The following is a 20,514-nucleotide window of genomic DNA, read 5'->3' on the forward strand; positions in this document are numbered from 1 at the left end:
TTCCCCATCAGTGAGTACTTCATATTAGTCTGTTAAATATTTTGGTTCCTTACTCTTCTTTACCCCAAAGTGAAAGCCAGTTCTCTTAGTTATTTTCTTTTTTCCTCAGCCATATGAGTTTTGTTTTTTCTTTTTTTTTTTTCTTTTTTAATTTTTATTTATTTATGATAGTAACACAGAGAGAGACAGAGACATAGGCAGAGGGAGAAGCAGGCTCCATGCACCGGGAGCCCGACGTGGGATTCGATCCCGGGTCTCCAGGATCGTGCCCTGGGCCAAAGGCAGGCGCCAAACCGCTGCGCCACCCAGGGATCCCATTTTTATTTTTTATTTTTTTTATTTTTATTTTTTTTATTTATGATAGTCACAGAGAGAGAGAGAGAGAGAGGCAGAGACACAGGCGGAGGGAGAAGCAGGCTCCATGCACCGGGAGCCCAATGTGGGATTCGATCCCGGGTCTCCAGGATCGCGCCCTGGGCCAAAGGCAGGCGCCAAACCGCTGCGCCACCCAGGGATCCCGAGTTTTGTTTTTTCAAATTGGTTATCAGAAATTTTAGGTGTTTAATTTAAATGATAATGTGCTGATTTTCATTCTGGATGCTGTTGGTTAAATGTTAACAATGTATTTTTATCTTTCTCCTTTAGATTGAGTCTGTTTCTCAGCCACTGGAAAACCATGGTGCCTCTGGTCATCCTTCAGAGTCATTGTCTACCAAATCATGTGGAGCATTGAGACCTGTCAATGGAGTTATTAACACGTAAGTTGTATGTCTTCTGCTTCCTAAACCACTAATCCTAGTTTTAAGACCGAAAACTTATCACTTAATAGTATTGTGCATGCTTCTTACTGTAGCAAGTATATTTTAATTAGCATGCTAATATATTTCCCTTTTATTTATGGTAGCCTAAAATTAACTTACCATGGAGGAAAAAATAAAAGGTCCTACTGTTACTCTGAGTCGTTATGGTTGGTCCTAGCTTGGTAGAATTCTTGAGAAGTGTTTACATAAACTCTCTTACTCTTAGGACAGATTATTAGCTCCCTAAAGGCCATGTTTGTAAATTTGTATTTATGAAAGTTGAAGGAATCCCCCTATATTAGAATAGTGTATACACATCCTTTAAAGTCAGATTTCACAGAAGAACTGATTTTTGGGAAACCCATTAACATTAATGGGTTAAGATTAATCATTTGGGCATGATTAATCGTTTTCTTACCAGTTGCAATTTTCTTGGATTTTTTTTTATTATTCATGTTTCTGTTATAGAAGAGAACTCAATCACTTGGAACCTGAGTTTTTCACTTACTAACTTGCACTTTTCAGACATGATGTTAATGTCCACCAAGAATCTTAAAAATAAGCATATACTGTGCTTATTTAGGAAGTGACATGCATCTGCTCCAGAATAATTGTGTCTGTGAACATTTGTAACCAGAGGAGGTTAAAGCGATATCAGAGGCTTTGTTTCCTTGTCTTCTGAGAAGTGAATATTCTTCTTTCCCTTTGTATAGTCTACAGCCTATCTTGGCAGACCACATTCCAGGTGACATCTCTGATGCTGAGGAACAATTACAAAAAAAGCAACGACTCAATCTAGTTTCTTCATCAACTGATGGCACCTGTGTGGCAGCCCGAACACGTCCTGTGCTGAGCTGTAAGAAACGAAGGCTTGTTCGACCCAATAGCATCGTTCCTCTTTCCAGGAAGGTCAGTACCAATGAGACTTGGTTATTGTTAAACAGTGAGCCCAAAGGCTCAGATAGAATTATTAGTCTTTTGCCAAGTTTGGTTCATTTGACTAATATTTTCTAAACTTGGCTAACCACCCAAATTTCCTGGGGAGCTTGAGAAAATACTGGGTTCCTGACAATTGTTTCTAGAAGTTATGACTTCATTGTTCTAAAGCTGGACCTGGGACTCTTTTTTATTTTCGGAAATCAAAAAAACTCCCAGGTATTTCTTGAGGCATGTTTGGAAATCACTGACTTGAGCTTTGTAATAGAAATGGGAAAGAAGAGTGTTAAGTGCTGCCATCAACACTTAGAGGAGATTGATGCACTTCCCACTTGTCCTGTTACCACTGAAAATGGCAATGTGGCATGCTTTCCTGTCAAATAATCTGTTAAAATGTTTAAATTGATGTGATGAAATGAATGTTGGTCTTCACAGAGAAAATGGAGATTAATTCACAAATGTAGGAAACTTTTGATTGCTGCCTCTTCAAATAGAGTTGGATTTATTCCAAAACTAATGAAATAATACTTCAGTAAAATTAATACCATGCAATGGTATTAACTTTGAAGAAGATAAACCTGGGTTTGGATCATGACACTGCCATTTGGTAGTTGTGTGATGTGAAACATGTTAACACCCCCTTAATCCCCTTCCCGGACCCTTCCCTTCATCCCAAGCCTCAGATCTCATAGGGTTATTAGAGGGCTCAATGAAATACATGTAACTTGCTCATGGGGGTGTCTGGCTGATAAGTTACTGGTACAAAGTGGCTGTTCCTGTTAGTATTTTGGTTATTATTCACTTGTTCATTCTTTCAACAAATATTTATTGAGCTTCTACAGTGAACTAGGTCTGTTCAATGCAGTGGGAATATGACACTAAAAAACAGATAAAAATATTTCCACTCCTGAAATACTCTAGTGAGTAGAGACAGAAAAGAAAACAACAAAATAAGGATAATGGTATATCCTATAGTATTAAGTGCTAGGGAGAAAAATGTAGCAGATGAAGGGAATAAGGACTGCTGGGGAGCTCAGATGGAATTAAGCCTTGAGACATTCCAAGGATAAGGAATCGCCTAGGAAGGAGTGACTAGTGAAATAGAAGGAAAGTGAAGAAACTGAGACCCATGAACAGTAAATGAAGAACATGTGTCTGAGAGGAAGGAGGATGGTGTATGGATGCTGTAGACAGGTCCAGTTAGATGAAGACAGCAAACTGACTGTTGGATGTGGCCGGATTAGGGCTGTTTGAGATCTGTGTAAGTTATTTTGCTAATGGGAAAGAGTGAAATTCTGCTTGGAGTGGGTTGAGAAGAGGATGGGAGGCAAGGAATTGGGGGGGAACTGTTTAGGATAATGCTTTCAAAGAATATTTCTGTAAAGGAGAGCAGAGAAAAGCTTATGTGAAGGAAAATCTTTCTTATGATAGAGCTTTTACAATATATTGCTGGTAAAAAAACTGATGACAAAGAAGAAGGGAGAGAATTGTTGGAACCATTAATATTTGGGCAGTGGATTTTCACTGTTGGGCCTATCTTATAGTATGCAGTTGGACTGAAGTGTTTTTTTTTGTTTGTTTGTTTGTTTTTAAGGAAAGTATTGTAAGTAAAAATTTAACTATCGGGTTGTGCCATTTTTCTCTTGTCAGTTCCTCAGAATTCCTAAATTACCAAATACCAGGAAAGAAAAAGATATTTGGCAAGATTCTCATTGATATTTGAGTCTCAATTTTTTAATTAATATTTCTGTAAATCTAAATTATTTTCTTAGAGGTTGAGGGGTTGATTTAGGAAAAGCAAGAAAACTATATTTAAAAAAAAACAAACAAGAAAACAGTATATTACTGTCAAATGTAAGAAAGTAGTTTCTGATCATGGCTGATGCTTTCAACAACAGAAAAACCTCAGCCAAACAAAACCAAAAACCTCACAGGGAAATCGTGTCCTTCCTCTGTTTTGGCAGTTTGCTAATTCCACTATGTCATGATATCTAGGGGTTTTGTAAAAAAATTTGTTAATTTTTTTTTTTTCTGTGATGTAAGGTGGCCTCCTGGATTCTTTTTAATCTGTGAACTAGCAAACCTTGTTTCTATTGACAGATTTTTCTGGTCTGTGCCTAAAATCTAATGTACTTTTAGAAGAGACACATAAAGCATACTAAAGACTCTCAGTCCCAATGCCAGTTTCTAAAAACACAATCATCCTGACCTACAAAAGTGAAAAAGAAATAAATTGAGTTTGGGAAATAAACCATTTGCTTGTTATAGCAGAAATGCAGGAGTTCTGTCAGTGTTGGAGGCAAAGGCCATTCTGTCTGTCTTGATTGCTCAGTGTCTCCTTGCTCAGTGATGTTTGCTGATGAGCAGGCATCTTGCCTTTTATCATCCTGTGATGCTGGATTTGCCAAGCAAATTTATTCAGTACTTTGTCAAGTGCCCACATTGTTCCAGGTATTCTTTTTTTTTTTTTTTTTTTTTTTTAAGATTTTAATTTATTTATTCATGAGAGATATAGAGAGGCAGAGACACAAGCAGAGGGAGAAGCAGGCTCCACGCAGGGAACCCGACGTGGGACTCGATCCTGAGTCTCCAGGATCCTGCCCTGGGCTGAAGGCGGCGCCAAACCGCTGAGCCACTGGGGCTGCCCTATTCCAGGTATTCTTGAGATTTCATTGTTGAATAAAGTGCTTGCCTTCGTGGAGCTTACTTTCTAATGACTGACCTGGATAGCAAAGATATTGATAGATAAACCATTTTCTGATGTTGGTAAATTTTTTTTTTTTAAGATTTTATTTATTCATAGACACACAGAGAGAGAGAGAGAGGCAGAGACACAGAGGGAGAAGCAGGCTCCATGCAGGGAGCCCGATGTGGGACTCGATCCCGGGTCTCCAGGATCACACCCCAGGCTGCAGGCGGCGCCAAACCGCTGCACCACCGGGGCTGCCCAGTAAATGGTATTGAGTTCACACTTAACTGTAATAAGATTTGCTTCCAAGTTAAAGAATAACAGGAGCTTGGGCAGCCTGGGTATCTCAGTGGTTTAGCACTGCCTTCAGCCCAGGGGACCTGATCCTGGAGACCTGGGATCGAGTCACATGTCGGGCTCCCTGCATGGAGCCTGCTTCTCCCTCTGCCTCTGTCACTGCCTCTCTCTCTTTCCCTCTCTGTGTCTCCATGAATAAATAAATAAAAACCAAAAAAAAAAAGAAAAAGAAAAAGAATATCAGGAGCTATATTTTCTGGATTACTTCACAGTACTTTTGTTATTGCCTCTCCTACCACATTCCTACCTACCCAAGAAAGGTGGTTACTAGTATATTTACAAGTATAGAATACAAAAAACAGATGTTTAATGTCAGTGTTACTGGCTTACCTACATATTTTAAATTATCTCTACTACATTATAGAACCAAATATAAAACTCACTTTAGGGAACTTACTCAGTTTTACAGGACAGTCATCTTAGTGAATCACAGCTGGAATTTTTATCGAGTTTTACCAACATTTCTGAAATTACAATATATGTTAAAATTGAGATATACTTTTAGTGTGATAGCACATTTCTTTTGCTCCTAAAAGGCTATTCTTATGTCATTAGTATCTTAATTCAGTGATACCATGAAGGGTTCAGTAAGATGCACTTGTTGGAAATAAACAGGAATGAGACCTATCAATAAATAATGAAAGGCTTTGAATGCCCAAACTGTTGATTTGGGTTTTATCAATTAGATTTTAGAGGATTTTTGTTTTGAGCAGTGAGGTGCCATAAGCTATTTTTAAAAGATAAAGTGTGCGGGTAGTTTATGTTTGGAGTAGATTGGCCATAAAAGATACTAGAGTCAAAAAGAAAGAGTAGTAACAATAGTAATCCTAGAGGAAACAATAGTCTGACTCAAAGCTCTCAGGATGTAAGAGATTTCAAAACTAGTCCTAAGGAAGAATCACCAGGGAGGGTGTTTTGATATCAGAGTTGTGAAGACAGAGAGCTTTGAGATTGGGAGAATGGGATTATCTTCCACAGAAATCAGTAAGGCCCAGGAGAATTTTATCATCATTTTATTGTAATATTAGTGCATATCGTAATGAGTTGCCTGTACTACTATGTATTGCGTATCTTATGTCTGTTAGGGATCTGGTTTGGTAGATGTTAGCAGTTAGGTAAGCCCCTGAAGAAACACTCAAGTGGGAAATTTTATAACATGTATCACTAATGTTTATTTCTTGCCCTGCTGCTTCTATGAGGTATTTACAGCTTAATCTAGAACACTAGTTTCTAGGGGCCCCTGGGTGGCTCAGTTGGTTAAGTGTCTGCCTTCAGCTCAAGTCATGATCCCAGGACCATGGGATCAAGCCTCACATTGGGCACTCTGCTCTGTGGGAGCCTGTTTCTCCCTCTCCCTGCCACTACCCCTGCCTTGTGTGCGCATGTGTGCGCTCTCTCTTTGTCAAATAAATAAAATCTTTTTTAAAAATGCATTCTTTATTGATGGGCTTGTTATGATAGATTTTGGAGGCCTAACTTTTCAATACTAGTCGAACTTTTGGAAAGAAGCAGGGGTGCCATGTGGACAATTGCAGTCATTATAGAATACAAAATAAATTTTGAAAGGCTGAGATAAAATAAATAGAAGCTCTTATATTTTATTTGTAAACTGTCCTGAAGCCAAAAGAATTTTTTAATGCTTTGAACTAATCTGTGATTTAACAAATGATGAATGAATAGAGTTTTACTTTGATAGTGGAATTCATCCATGGGCATTGCAGTGGGGGTTTTTTTTTTTTTTTTTTTTTTTTTTTTTTTTTTTTTTTTTTTTTTTTTTTTTATGATAGTCACAGAGAGAGAGAGAGAGGCAGAGACACAGGCAGAGGGAGAAGCGGGCTCCATGCACCGGGAGCCCGACGTGGGATTCGATCCCGGGTCTCCAGGATCGCGCCCTGGGCCAAAGGCAGGCGCCAAACCGCTGCGCCACCCAGGGATCCCTGCAGTGGGTTTTTAATGGAAATTCCTTTAGAGGGGATCCCTGGGTGGCTCAGCGGTTTCGCGCCTGCCTTTGGCCCAGGGCGCGACCCTGGAGTCCCGGGATCGAGTCCCGCGTCTGGCTCCCGGCAAGGAGCCTGCTTCTCCCTCTGCCTGTGTCTCTGCGCCTCTCTCTCTCTCTCTCTCTCTCTCTCTCTCTCTCTCTGTCTATCATAAATAAATAAAAATAAATCTTTAAAAAAAAGGAAATTCCTTTAGAGAGAATTAATATAATTTAAAGTATTAAAGGAAAATAGAATTTCTCCATGTGTCCAAGTATTCTATTTCTTCATTCAGTTTTTCCTACATTCTTGATCACATTTGTGATGCAAATGAGATTTTTTTTCTATTACTGTTATGAGTGCTGTTGTATAATCGAACACTTTGAATTGTTTTGGTTGATTAATTTTCTAGATAGGCTATCACCAGCAAAAAAAATAAATATGAATTTATATTTATTTATTTATAAATATGAATGATACCTCTTTATACACTAATGATACCTCTTTATACACTACTTACTCCTTTTCCTTGACCAGATGTACTTACAGAACAGTGTTAAGAAATAGTTGGTCATAGCTGGTTTTAATGGCAATACTTTGAGTTTTGTTTTGTTAGGGAGAGGGAAGGAGAAGGAGAGAATCTTAAACAGGCTTCACGCCCGACTCCTAATACGGGGATTGGTCTCACAACCCTGAGATCATGATCCAAGCCAAAATCAAGAGTCGGATGTTTAACCATCTGAACCACCCAGGTGACCCTCATGATGATACTTTTATCAGTTCAGTATTAATTTTGATATAGGGTAACTTTTTTTTTTTTTTAAGATTTCTTTCTTTCATTCATTCATTCATTCATGAGAGAGACAGAGGGAGAGAGGCAGAGACACAGGCAGAGGGAGAAGCAGGTTCCATGTAGGGAGCCCGATGTGGGACTCATCCCAGGATCCCGGGATCATGCCCCTGGACGAAGACAGGCGCTAAACCACTGAGCCACCCAGGGATCCCCCCAATACAAGACAACTTCTTAAAAAGAATTGGGACACTTTACCATTTGCTGTGCTTTAGAGAACTTTAAAGTGGGAAATTTTTATAACATGTGTCACTAATGTTTATTTCTTGCCCTGAGAAATTCCAGAAGAATATACCTCTGGAAAACTATTAAACAGGTTTGGTAAAACAATTAATGAAACTTCTCAGATCTCCAATAGAGTAAAAGATAATAGAGCCTTTCTCAGATAATAGCTTTTCAGATAAACTCATTCAGAATTATAGAAAGCATTCTTAATTTTTAAATCCTTGTTATCTGTGGTTGTGTGTCCATTCCTCGATCTTAATTATAGTTGTCTTCTCTTTCTTGATTAATCTTGTCAGCAGTTATCCTATTTTATTGGTTATTTCAAAGATTGGTTATTTGCTGGTAATTTCTTCTTCCTGTGGTCTTCGTTGGTTTTGTTTTGTTTTTCTCCCCTCCTTTCTGTCTTTATTCAAATGCTTAATTTATTTTCTGTTCTTTCTTACGTAATAATAAAAACATTTAACTTTTTTAATTTTCTTCTAAGTGTAGTTTTGGATGTTATTCCATAGCCTTTGATGTGTGAAGTACTCTTTTTGCTATTTGTAAGTTGCCTTTGAGTTTTTGAGTTTTCCCAAGATGTACAATTGAGTTTCCAATCTCTGTGAAGTCTTTGATTTTTTTTTTTAAGATTTTATTTATTCATGAGACAGAGACAGGCAGAAGGAGAAGCAGGCTCCCAGTGGGGAGCCTGATGCAGGACTCCATCCCAGGACCCTAGGATCACAACCTGAGCCAAAGGCAGACACTCAACCACTGAGCCACCCAGGTGCCTGAAGTCTTTGATTTTAATGGATATTTTATTAAAAGTTTTTCGTTTTTTTTTTTTTTTTAAAGATTTTAATCATTTATTCATGAGTGAGAGAGAGAGAGAGAGAGAGAGAGAGAGGCAGAGACACAGGCAGAGGGAGGAGCAGGTTCCATGCAAGGAGCCCGATGTGGGACTTGATCCCTGGACTCCAGGACCACACCCTGGGCCAAAGGCAGGCACCAAACCACTGAGCCACCCAGGGATCCCCAAGTTTTTCGTTTTATATTCAGTTTTTAAACTAGATTTAAAGACTTATTTAGGCTTATTTTTATTGTAACATTTCATTATTTATTAATAGTCCTTTTATACCTTAATATGCCCATTTATTGAGTTCTTAATTTTAATTTGTAGTTTCTCAGGATCAGAACAAGAGTTTGACCATGTTTCTTAGCTCATAACTTTGTCCCTTAATATTGTTTCACTGTCTTTTGGTGGTAAGGGGAAGGTGATTATTTGTGTTTTGTTTTGGCATAGAATTAAAATGGTGTTATTTTCAGTCCTTTTATATTGGTTGGTAATCAGTTCTGCTCTGCACTGTCCCATATGGTAGCTCCTATAGCCTTGTGTAACTATTTAAAATTAAGATAAAAAAATTTAGTACCTTATTTGCACAGCCACATTTCAGATGTTTGGTAGTCACATGTGGCCACCATATTTAACTCACACAAATATTGAATATTTCCAGTATGGACAGTGTGGCAGTTTTTTGTTTTTTTGTTTTTTTGTTTTTTTTTATGGCACTATCAAGTCTTTTGTAATAGCTTTGGGTTTTGATTCCCCTAAGTTTATAGTTGCAAATGGAAGTCTTCCAATTATCTCTGTTACTGTTTTCTGTCCTGTTTGGCTCTTACTTCTTGCTCCTCGGTGTCCTCGTTAAATTAAACATGGAAGCGATTGGCATAGTTTGGATGAACATAATAAGTACTCAGATGTTAGCTGTTAACATTTCTGTCATTGTTTTCATCTCTTTGGTCCTCCCATAGTGTAAAGGAAGAAAGACAAGTTAATTGCTCACATCCTATTTTAATTCTCCAAATCATTAGTTCTGACCTCTTAGGTACGTTTTAGTTCTGCTGCCATGAGTAATTAAGATTTTTTCTTTTCAAATTTTATATTTCCTTTCTGTGTCCTCTTATTGCCCTTTCATCTTCCCTATTTCCATGTGATTGAGGCTCTATTATCTTTTACTCTATTGGAGATATGAGAAGTTTCATTAATTGTTTTACCAAACTTGTTTTATAGTTTTCCAAAGGTATATTCTTTTTGAATTTCTCAGACTTGCTTCCCTATACCTTGTTCTGCAGTGTTTTGCTCATAGTCCTCATGCTGAGGGTTTTTTTCTTTCTTTCATTATTCTTAAAAAATGAGTTGATTTATTACTTTGCGATTTCACTAGAAAAATTTAGTACCTGAGTGTATTTGTTTCCTGTCACAGTTCTTGAGGCTAGATGTTTGAAGTCAAGATGACAGCCCTTGCTACCTCTGAAGTTCTCTAAAGAATCCTTTCTAAATGCCACTTCCTGCTTTCTTTACTAGTGGTTGCTAGCAAATCTTAGCATTCCTTGGCTTGTGTCAGTGTATCTCATGTCTCTGCCTCTGTCTTTACATGATCATCTACCCTATGTGTCTGGTCTTTGTGTTTTCACATGGTCTTCTTATTTAAGATACCATTCATTGGATTTAAGGCCACCCCAACTCAGTATCACTTCATGTTAAAATTAATCACTTCTGCAAAATCCTCTTACAGATAAGGTCACATTTTGTGGTTCCGGTTGAAACACTAGGGTAGGGTCTGGGAGGGGGGGTACTATTCTACTCTGTACACTGGCCATTGGTCTTCGTCTCTGCTACTCATTTGATGGTTTAATCTTTTTCTCAGTTCTAAGCCTGGAAAGATGTTATTCCTAATTCAGTTCCTGGGTTTCAGCAGCTTTCATATTTAGCATATCTGTGCTCTAGTTAGAGAAATAGTTGGACTTCATTTTACTCCCACTGCCAGTTTTCTAAAACTCTTCTGCACCACTGAATTTTTTTTTTACCACTGAATTTATTTGAAAATTTTGAATTCCCTGTATATGAAAAAAACTTAATCAGGTTTACCTGCCTCTTTCCCTAATTTTTTTTTAACTCTGTAAGATATAGAGAATGAGATAACAAACGTACATACCACCTTAAATATTAATATCTTGACTTTTTTTAATATTTAAAAAAAAATTATAAATGAACATTTATCTTCTGTCATCTCCGCTACCTGCTTCCTTCCCCAGAGGTAACCATTATCATGAATTTGGTGTTTATACTCCCAGTTCAGGTTCTTAGATTTTTACTACATGTGTGTGTATATATATCCATGAGTAAAGTGCAGTGTGTATTGTTTCGTCTAATGTTCATATACAAATTTTTATAAATGCCATCATGGTGTACATATTCTGCAACTTGGTATGTTTTTTTTTTTAATTCATTGTTGTCTTTTCAAGATCCTCCATATTGATAGACATAATTTTAGTTCATCTTTTGAAAATAGTCCACACTTCCTTAAAAAAGACAATGTTTGTGTGGGTGTGAGTATATCCATATCCCGTTTGTTGACTTCAGGGTTCTAAATTTAACTTCTATTTTGGGCTTAATAATTGTGTTCATATCTTCTGTGTCCTTGGTCTGCTTTCAGTTTCTCTTCGAAATATATTTGGTAGGGCAGCCCGGGTGGCTCAGTGGTTTGGCGCTGCCTTCAGCCCGGGGCATGATCTTGGAGACCCAGGATCGAGTCCCATGTTGGGCTCCCTCATGGAGCCTGCTTCTCCCTCTCCCTGTGTCTCTGCCTCTCTCTGTCTCTCATGAATAAATAAAATCTTTAAAAAAAAAAAAAAAGAAAAAGTATTTGGTATATACTATTGTGCAAATTTAAGGTATACGTGTTGATCTGGTCATTGATATGTCTGCCAATTCCAGCCTTAACTAACACCTCTATCATGCCATATGATTATCATTTCTTTCTTAAAGTGGAAATAATTGAGGTCTAGTCTCTTCCCATATTTATAATATAGTACTGTTGTCTCTGTAATCACTATACCATGTGTTAGGTCTCCAGGACTTATCTACTACAAGTTTATACTTTTAAACAACCTCTCTTATTTCCCCATCTCCCCTTAGATACATACAAATTAATGGTTTTTATTTGTTTTTGCTATCTTTTCTTTCATCATTGTGTTCCCCTTTTGGTCTGCAGTAATGATTTTACTTTAAATAGGTGTCTTGGGGCAGCCCGGGTGGCTCAGTGGCTTAGCGCCACCTTCAGTCCCGGGTGTGGTCCTGGAGACCTGGGATCGAGTCCCACGTCAGGCTCCCTGCATGGAATGGAGCCTGCTTCTCCCTCTGCCTGTGTCTGTGCCTCTCTCTCTCTCTCTCTCTCTCTCTCTCTGTGTGTGTGTGTGTGTGTGTGTGTGTGTCTCATGAATAAATAAATAAAATTTAAAAAATAAACAAATAAATAAATACGTGTCTTGGTAGGTAAGTACTTAGTAGATAGATCTTTTTCCGTCCCTTTGTTTTCACTTTTTGTATGACGGTTTGTTTTAGCAGAGGAGTTAAACATTTACATTTCTCTGATTACTATTAGATTTGGAATCATTGCTTTCATAATTTTTAAGTCTTGCCTTCTCTGTGCCTGTTTTTTTTGCGGAGTGGGGGGGAGCTCTTCTGCTATTGGGTTAATTAAGTCTTTAATTTTATTAAGTAGGCTCCACACCCAACGTGGGGGCTTGAACTCACAACCCTGAGATCAAGAGTCCTATGCCTTACCAGCTAAGCCAGCCAGGCCACCCCAGTTACCTTGTTTTTAAATACTTACCAAATTAGTCATCTGTGAATTCATAGTTCTGTTGACCAACACATTTGCCATTCTTGTTCATGGTTGCCATCCCACTCTGTCCTTGCTGAACACTTCCTTCAGTAGCCTTCTAACAAGGGTCTAGTAAATTGTCAAGTCAACCTTTACATACTGTTTTGTGTGTAAATATATACGTATGTGTAATTGCCGTTATAAATTGCCTTTATTCTTGAATGATGGTTTAACTGCATGGAAAATTTTTTATTCAGTTTGAAGATACTGCATTGCGTTCCAGTATTTATTGTTGATGAAAATTCTGATGTCAGTTTCTCATTCCTCTATAGTTTATGTGTATCTTCTTTCAGCCCCAGTACTTTGAGTTTTGTTTCCATGTTTTGCAGTAACAAGGGGCATATTTAGATGTATGAGTTAATTTTTAGCCACTTTGGTCTTAGCTTGTACCCTCATTCTGAGAGTTCTTGTCTGTCTTGAGTTTTTAAATTTGAAATTTATTATTTCTTTAAATTTTCCCTCTCTTTTCCTCCTTAATATAGTGTATATATATATATTTATATATAGATTGTCATAGATCGTTTCATTCTCTCTTCTACATTTTTTTTCTTCGTATTTCCACCCCTGTCTTGCTGTTGTTCTCTGTAGTCTTCTGTGACTGTTTCTTCTGTTCATCAGATTTCTCTCCAGCTATGTTTAGTTCACTATTAAACTTGTCAGTTGTTTGGTTTTTTGTGGGTTGGTTGGTTGGTTGGTTTTTTTTAACTTCAGTGTGTGCTTTTCATTGAAAATTTGTTTATGGTTGCTTATAGAAACATCCCTTTTTTTTTGTTTTGTTTTCATCCTTTCCTAGTCTTTTATGGTGTTCCGTCCTTTATCTTTTTGAACAGCTTTAATATATGTACTGTAAAATTGCTTTCAGATTATTCCATTTCCAGAGGCCCCTGGCTGGCTCGCTCAGTAGAACATGTGACTCTTGATCTTGGGGTCCTGAGTTCTAGCTCCCATATTGGGCTTAGAAATCACTTTTAAAAAATTACTCCATTTCTAGTTTGAGAACAAATTCTCCCCATTTTTGCATCTACTGACTACCTCACATCAGTCTGTTTTTTTTTGTCTACTTTGTAATTTCGCAGTGAGCTCATCTGGGGCAGGAGTGAGGAAGGCATGTTTTCTGTAGGAGTCTTGAGTGATCCCTAGACTGTGGAAGTGAAAAGCTGTGAAAGCACAGTTTTCCATTGGTCATCTTTTCCATTTTTTAAAACTAATTCATTTAGAAATATCACCTTTGTTACATATTAAGCTCTCATGTATACTTTGGTCTAGGTCTCTGTTTAAATTTTCTGTAGCAGACTTAATTACTGTAACTTTAAAATATTTTGATATATATTAGAGCAAGTCACTCCCTTCTATTTTTGCTTATCAGAAATTTTATGGGGACTTTTCCCTTTAAGTATATATTCTTTCAGTTACAGTTTTAAGATTATTTGTGTAAATCTTTCTTTCTTAATCATTAACAGCTTTAAAAAGCTTTAAGTTTACAAGTTCTATAGTATTTTTTGTTATTTTTTTTAAATTTATTTATTTATGATAGTTGGGAGAGAGAGAAGCAGGCTCCGTGCACCTGGAGCCCAATGTGGGACTCAATCCCGGGTCTCCAGGATCGCGCCCTGGGCCAAAGGCAGGCACCAAACCGCTGCGCCACCCAGGGATCCCCTTTTTTGTTACTGTTAACAGTCAAGAATAGAATCTTTTTTTTCACTTGTATGTTTTTAAATTACAGTTATTTTTAAGAAGGTGACATTTCAGAAAAAGACAGGAGAGAGGAATAACGATGGAAAGGCTCATGATCTGGAATTTTGCCTACCATATTGAGGAAATAGCAATGGTAGAGTGAGCAAGGAGAGAAACAGGAAGTAAAAGGAAATGAGGTCAGAGAGGGGATAGAGGTGACAGATGGAATAAAGCTTTTTTTGCACACCATTGCAAGAACTTTGGCTCTTATTCCTTATGAGACAGGGTACCATTGGAACATTATGAGCTAAGGACTGATGAACCAAGGTTACCCCTACAACTGTATTTTTGTTAGTCAGAAGGAGGGGGCAAACAGGAAGATAAGCTAGGAGTTATTTAAGAAATACACATGAGAGAGGCACCTGGGTGGCTTAGTCAGTTAAGCATCCAACTCTTGATTTCGGCTTAGGTCATGATCTCTAAGTCATGAGATCAAGACACATGTCAGGCTCTGTGCTGGGTTTGGAGCCTGCTTAAGATTTTCTCTCTCCCTCTCACTTCCCCCTCTCCCCCTCCTCCTCTCCCTTCCCCTCTCCCTCCCCTCCCCCTCCCCCTCCTCCTTCCTCTCCCCTTTCTCCCCCCCCTCCCCCTCCCTTCTCCTCCCTCCTTCTCTCCCCCTTCTGCCCTCCCACCAAAAGAATTCATATGAGAAAAGATACTAAGACCAGGGTGATTGCAGTTGAGGTGGTATAAAGTGGTCAGATTCTGGATACAATTAGAAGGTAGAGACTACAGGATTTCATGATTGGATAATGGGGTATGGTAAAAGAAGGGAGTTTTAGGATGAGTTCAGAGATTTAGCACTGAACAGCTAGAAATGGGGAAGAGCAGGAGCTCAGTTTTGAACTGAGGTACCTGTTAAAACATCTAAGTGAAGTTGAGTAAGCAATTAAATATACAAATGAAATTATATTAATGGATATACTGATATTGAATAATCCTGATATCCAGAAGCAAATCTCCACTTGCTCAGGTTTGGTTGTTTATATTTGTTGTGATTTTTTAAAATTATTTTCTTATAAGATACATGTTGTGATCTAAAAAGATAGGTTCTGGGGTGGCTGGGTGACTCGGTCAGTTAAACATCTGCCTTCTGCTTAGGTTCTTGAGATGGAGCCCCTCAGTGGGCTCCCTGCTCAGTGGGAGTCGGCTTCTCCCTCTCCTTCTGCTCCTCCTCCCTGCTCATTCTCATTCTCTCTCTCAAATAACAAATTAAATCTTTTTAAAAATAGGTTCATGTATACAGTTTGGCATCTTATTTCTATGTGAATGTGTGTCTTTGTGTAGTTAATAAATATATCCATAGGATAAATTCTAACTGTAGATTTATGCAAAGCATGTGTGAATGAAGTCATTTTAAAGTTGTCCAAACTATCCTTCAAAATAGTTCAAAAACTTACATTTCAATAAATTATATTTAAGATACCTTTTTTTTAAACTTTGAGAGAGCACGAGTGGGGGAGGGGTGCAGAGGGAGAGGGAGACTCCTCTTTCTGCAGGGAGCCTGACTCAGGGCTTGATCCCAAAACCCTGAGATCATGACCTGAGCCAAAAGCAGCAGCTTAACCAACTGAGCACCCAGGTACCTCGTGATACTTTTTATATATACTCCTAGGTTATATTTATTAATATTTTACTTTACAGACTTGTTCAAAAGTGAGATTGATGTTTAAGTTACACGTGTGCACAAAGCCTTTGTCAAGTTTTAAGTTAGAATTTTATTTTTATGAAAGGACAGTAGAGTTCTAATTTCTTTATTTTGGTATCAGCCATCTTAATTGAATAAAAAGTTATCTGTTCTTTAATGTTTTTAAAGATTTCACCAAGGAAATAGACTTGTCTGAGCCTCTACATTTTTTTAGGCATACATAGGGTATTCCCTTCTTAGATGTAACACAAAAATATATAACATTTAAACATCACAGAAATGCATACTGTGTACACACATATTACATATATACACACAAAGTTCCTAGTTTTTCACTTAAATAGTGCTTTTTGGGGTTCTTACATGTTTGCATTTCTTTTTCTTTTCATTAAGCCAGTCTTAACAGTTTACTTGATTCGTTGATCTGTTCCTGTCCACTCCACCCTTGAAAGTGGGTTTAGGAAGAAGGAAAAGGAAAACCCCCAAAAAACAGCTCTTAAATTTGCTGTTTCTTGCATCTGTTTCCTCTCTGGACAATTGTCAGCTGTTAGCTTAACCTCTTCCCTTAGTTTTACTTTATTTTTGCCATATTCTTTTTATTCTACATCTGATCTATTGGCTGTTGACTTAAGTTACACTACAGCCATAAATGGAATGTTGTTTGTTTTTCATACAGACAACTAATTGATGCAGTGGGTTAGTTTATGAGGGAAAAACATACCTCCATTTTAAGATCTATTATTTTGATGTTGGTATATATTTCTAATCTCTTTTTAATGTTTTAAGTTTTGGTGCAATTTCTAGATCCTGCCTAATTACCTAAATCCTCCCATTCGTTTACTGTGTCTTCTGTGGTTTTCATCTCTGCCACCAGCTCTCTCTCAACTCTCTATCAGCTCTCTTTCTCAAAATGTTCTCTCTCAGAAATCCAGCCCTGATTAAAACAGAGTGCAAGGGATATTTCTTCCCAAAACAGTACCGGTTAATGTTGTCTACACAGTAGTGCCATGTTTAATTGGTATAATTCCCTTTCAGTGGCATCTACAACTGCAGCTTATTAGAGTTCTTTTACTTTTGTCCATATTGCCCAGTCTAACCTTCACCATACCTTCTTTGCATGCTGCCCATCTATGTGGTTGCATGATGAAGGCAGTTGGGGAATGTTGATAAAGACCACATTGTTCTCCTATTTATCTCTTCCCTGTATATGTCTGTAAAGGCAGATAGCTTTCAAGAGATGTTTGTGCGGAAACTAAATACAACTCTTGCAATTGTTGCCTTTTTGCTAGCAGAGTTTCCATGCTACCGTTTTGTTTTTATGACAATACTACCTTGCTCAGAGCATCCCCTTCTCATGGTGCTGTTCTGCGGGCAGGTCCTTTTCTTCTAGGACGGTATTGCGGTCCAAATGACTTTTTATGGGTCATGATTTAGCACATGCCAGACTTGTGTTGTCCTAACACTAGAAGCTAGGGATCCTGCATTCAGTAAGACCTGAAGTTCATTCCTCAAAGTATAAAATTGTGGGAGAGGGGAGAGACTTTTTTTAAAAAAACAATATTGTCTTTTGAAGAGTTAGATTACATTTTATTGTGGACTTAGCAGAAGAGGTTCTTATCCTGCCCACATGTGTACAGAAGAAGTTTAATGGGAATAATTTCTAGCCCTTTGGATTTAATGTAACATATAAAGACTAGGGTGTGAATACTCCCCATACCAAATTTATTTTCATTACTTAGGCATGAACTTTATAGTCGTGAGTCTTAGGCTAGGTTAAAAAGTGGCTAATGATTTCTGTGTGTAATCCAGGGAAACTAGCGACCTTGTTTTGAGACCACCTGAAAGTCTTTAGGAGTTGTGAAAAGAACAGGAGAGATATGATTGGTTTATTCAGGCTCCTAAGTGCATGAAATTGCCAGAGAGCAAGTCATGTCCATCTGGGAATCAAGTGCCAACTATTCATCTTAGGGACCATTGAAAACTATCAAGATGGTAGAAACCTTCAGGTTTTATAAGGTGTCCTCAGCACAGCTGCAATAGCTTTAAACTCACGAGTTTGGTACCTAGATAAGTGCTTAGGGCTCCGGCTCCAAGTAACTGGATTTCATCATTGAAGAAGCAGCAGGTTTACTTAATTACTTTGAAGGTTAGCTTGTTGGACAAAAGGGAATCTTTTAACAAACTAATTGAACTTCTGGTTATTAGTGGCATATAGAAAGGCCCTTTTGAATCTTTGGGATAATGAGAGAGAGCTGTTTTTTAGCAGTCACTGAACTGTCAGTTCTGTTTGGCTCTTCACAGGTTCACCGGAACAGCACAATGCGCTCTGGCTGTGATGTGAACCCCTCCTGCGCACTGTGTGGCTCAGGCAGCACCATCACCATGCCTCCAGAAATTCACTATGAAGCCCCTCTGTTGGAACGCCTTTCCCAGTTGGACTCTTGTGTTCACCCAGTCCTAGCATTTCCAGATGGTAAGAAAGCCACACAATATAAACTTTAAAAGAGACTTAAAGGCTTCAAAGTGACAGAAAATCAACCAGGATGCTGGTACAACCCAGGTACTATCAAGGTATCAATTTCAGCCAACAGAATCTCTTAGAATTTTGCAGATATAGGGTACAGCAGATCCAGCAGACCAAAATGTGCCACTAAAAGATTACAACTTGCCAGGAGAGAGATGGTCCCCCAGCCTTTCAAGTGGCTCCTGACCGAAAATAAAACCTTGCCTAGTTTTGCTTACAGTATGGTCCCAAGTTTTCCACTAAATATTTCCACTTTTACTAGAAGTCACATGGTAGCAGGAATATTAGATCAAACTCTTTCTTACGGTCAAGGGAGTTCTGATAAGAAGTCCTGAAGCTGTTGCAGGATTTGAGTAGGCAAAAAAATTTCAATCATTTGAAGAACAGATAAAGGAGAAGGGATTATAGTAATCCTGTGTTTGATCGACTATCAAACAGAATAGGGTATTCTGTAGACTAGGGTGTCAGTGATGTTTTTTTTTATATAAATAAAGTTTTATTAGAACACATCCATGCTCATTTGTGTACATATTGTCAGTGGCTACTTTTCTGCTACAGTGGCAGCAGCATTACGTAGTTGCAACCCAGACTAAACAGAGAGTGTGGCCTGCAAAGCCCAAATTATTTACATCTGCCCCTTTAAGAAAAAGTAAACCTTTGGACCATGTGGATGGCAAGCTGGCAGGATTTTATTTTAGGTGGGGAGTGGTGGAACAGTAAAATAAACTTTAGAACATAAAGAGAAAACAGTAACACATCTTCCTGTCTACTTCAGATTCAGAGTTCATTGGCTTTTACCTTCTCTTGCCATTTGGATTACAGCTCATACAACTTAAAATTTTATTTGGTTTTCAAAGTACCTTCCTTGTACTTTGTTTTATTTACTTCTCAGTAAACTTGTAAGGTGTTAAACTTCAGTTCGGTAGATCAAGAAAAGGCTTAGAAAAGTGCTTTTTCTCAGGCTGAATGGCTACTGAATTTATAAATTCGAGTCATCTGGTGCCTGTCCTTCGTTTCACTGTAACATGCTTCTTCCCCGCCAGGTTAATAAAATAGAGAAATCAGTTTTCTGTGCATTCCTAGACTTTGACTGCAGATGGAGCCATCAGGAAGACTTAGAAATACTTCTTGGCTTACTCTCCTAGGATCACAGTGTTGAATTGTGTGGTCTCATATTTGAGTAAAGAAGCCTGAAGCCTGTAGTTAATTCTGATTCTGATAAAGCCTCTTCCATTCTCGCTATCGGCTTATAAACATGGTGATCATTTGTCAACAGCGTTACCACATACAGTTGTGAATTGCCTTCCTCATCGCCTAGTCACATATGCTCAGACTGTTTGCCTGACAACTACTGCTCTTACACTTCCTACTCCATCCCATTTCAAGCAGCTGTAGTTAGCACTGATGGAGAACGGAAGGAAATATGGGGAGGTTCCTTTCTCTGGTCTTCACTTTCCTGCCTGCCTTTAAGTACTTTTTCTGTCTCCCTGTCTCGCATAGCTCCTTACCATGATACTGTGGCTTGGGCAAGAGAGTTGGTCATTAAATCTCCTTACAAGACTGTAAAGGAGAATATAAATATTTTATTATTTCAAGTAGGATGTATGAACATATTTGCCTGTGGATAAATTAGACTTTATGGATTGACCTGGGGAACACAGTTACCATATCTAATATTGTTTTTGTTGGGATAATTTTGCTTTGATCCAAACAAATACCACATACCAAATGTTTGTAAATTTGTAAGATTTTCACAAAGATGCCCAACTCCAGAGGGCACCATTATTCTGTGTGAATAGCACCTTCTAAATATTGAGATATCCATATATCATTGTGTAGAATAGTAAGTAAGAGTGAAGATTAGCAGCTAGTGTAATATTGTGGTGGGTCAAACACACATGCACCTGACCTCTTGACCATCCGTTTACAGCCTCTTCTCTAGAAGGTACTTAGAGATGGCAGGATTTTCAAGTAGTTTAGTAATGTTTCCTAACCAGTTTGTAGGTAGGGTGGTGACCAACTGCAGCTTTTAATCCTAAAGTTCTGTCCTCCATGTCAACCATACACCT

General features: G+C 38.1%; 1 protein-coding gene across 11 annotated transcripts in view; it reads left to right on the forward strand.

The window, feature by feature from the left end:
- KANSL1 (KAT8 regulatory NSL complex subunit 1) overlaps positions 1 to 20,514 on the forward strand; it is a 188,873-nt gene that overhangs the window by 155,648 nt on the left and 12,711 nt on the right. For all 11 annotated transcript variants that reach the window (XM_025999521.2, XM_072746932.1, XM_072746934.1 and 8 more), the window contains 3 exons: positions 646 to 758; positions 1,514 to 1,709; positions 18,223 to 18,394. In XM_025999521.2, the coding sequence (XP_025855306.1) occupies positions 646 to 758; positions 1,514 to 1,709; positions 18,223 to 18,394 (481 nt within the window). The remainder of the gene's footprint in view (positions 1 to 645; positions 759 to 1,513; positions 1,710 to 18,222; positions 18,395 to 20,514) is intronic.

This window comes from Vulpes vulpes, chromosome 2 (genome assembly GCF_048418805.1).
Source record: "Vulpes vulpes isolate BD-2025 chromosome 2, VulVul3, whole genome shotgun sequence".
Taxonomy (NCBI): Eukaryota; Metazoa; Chordata; class Mammalia; order Carnivora; family Canidae; genus Vulpes; species Vulpes vulpes.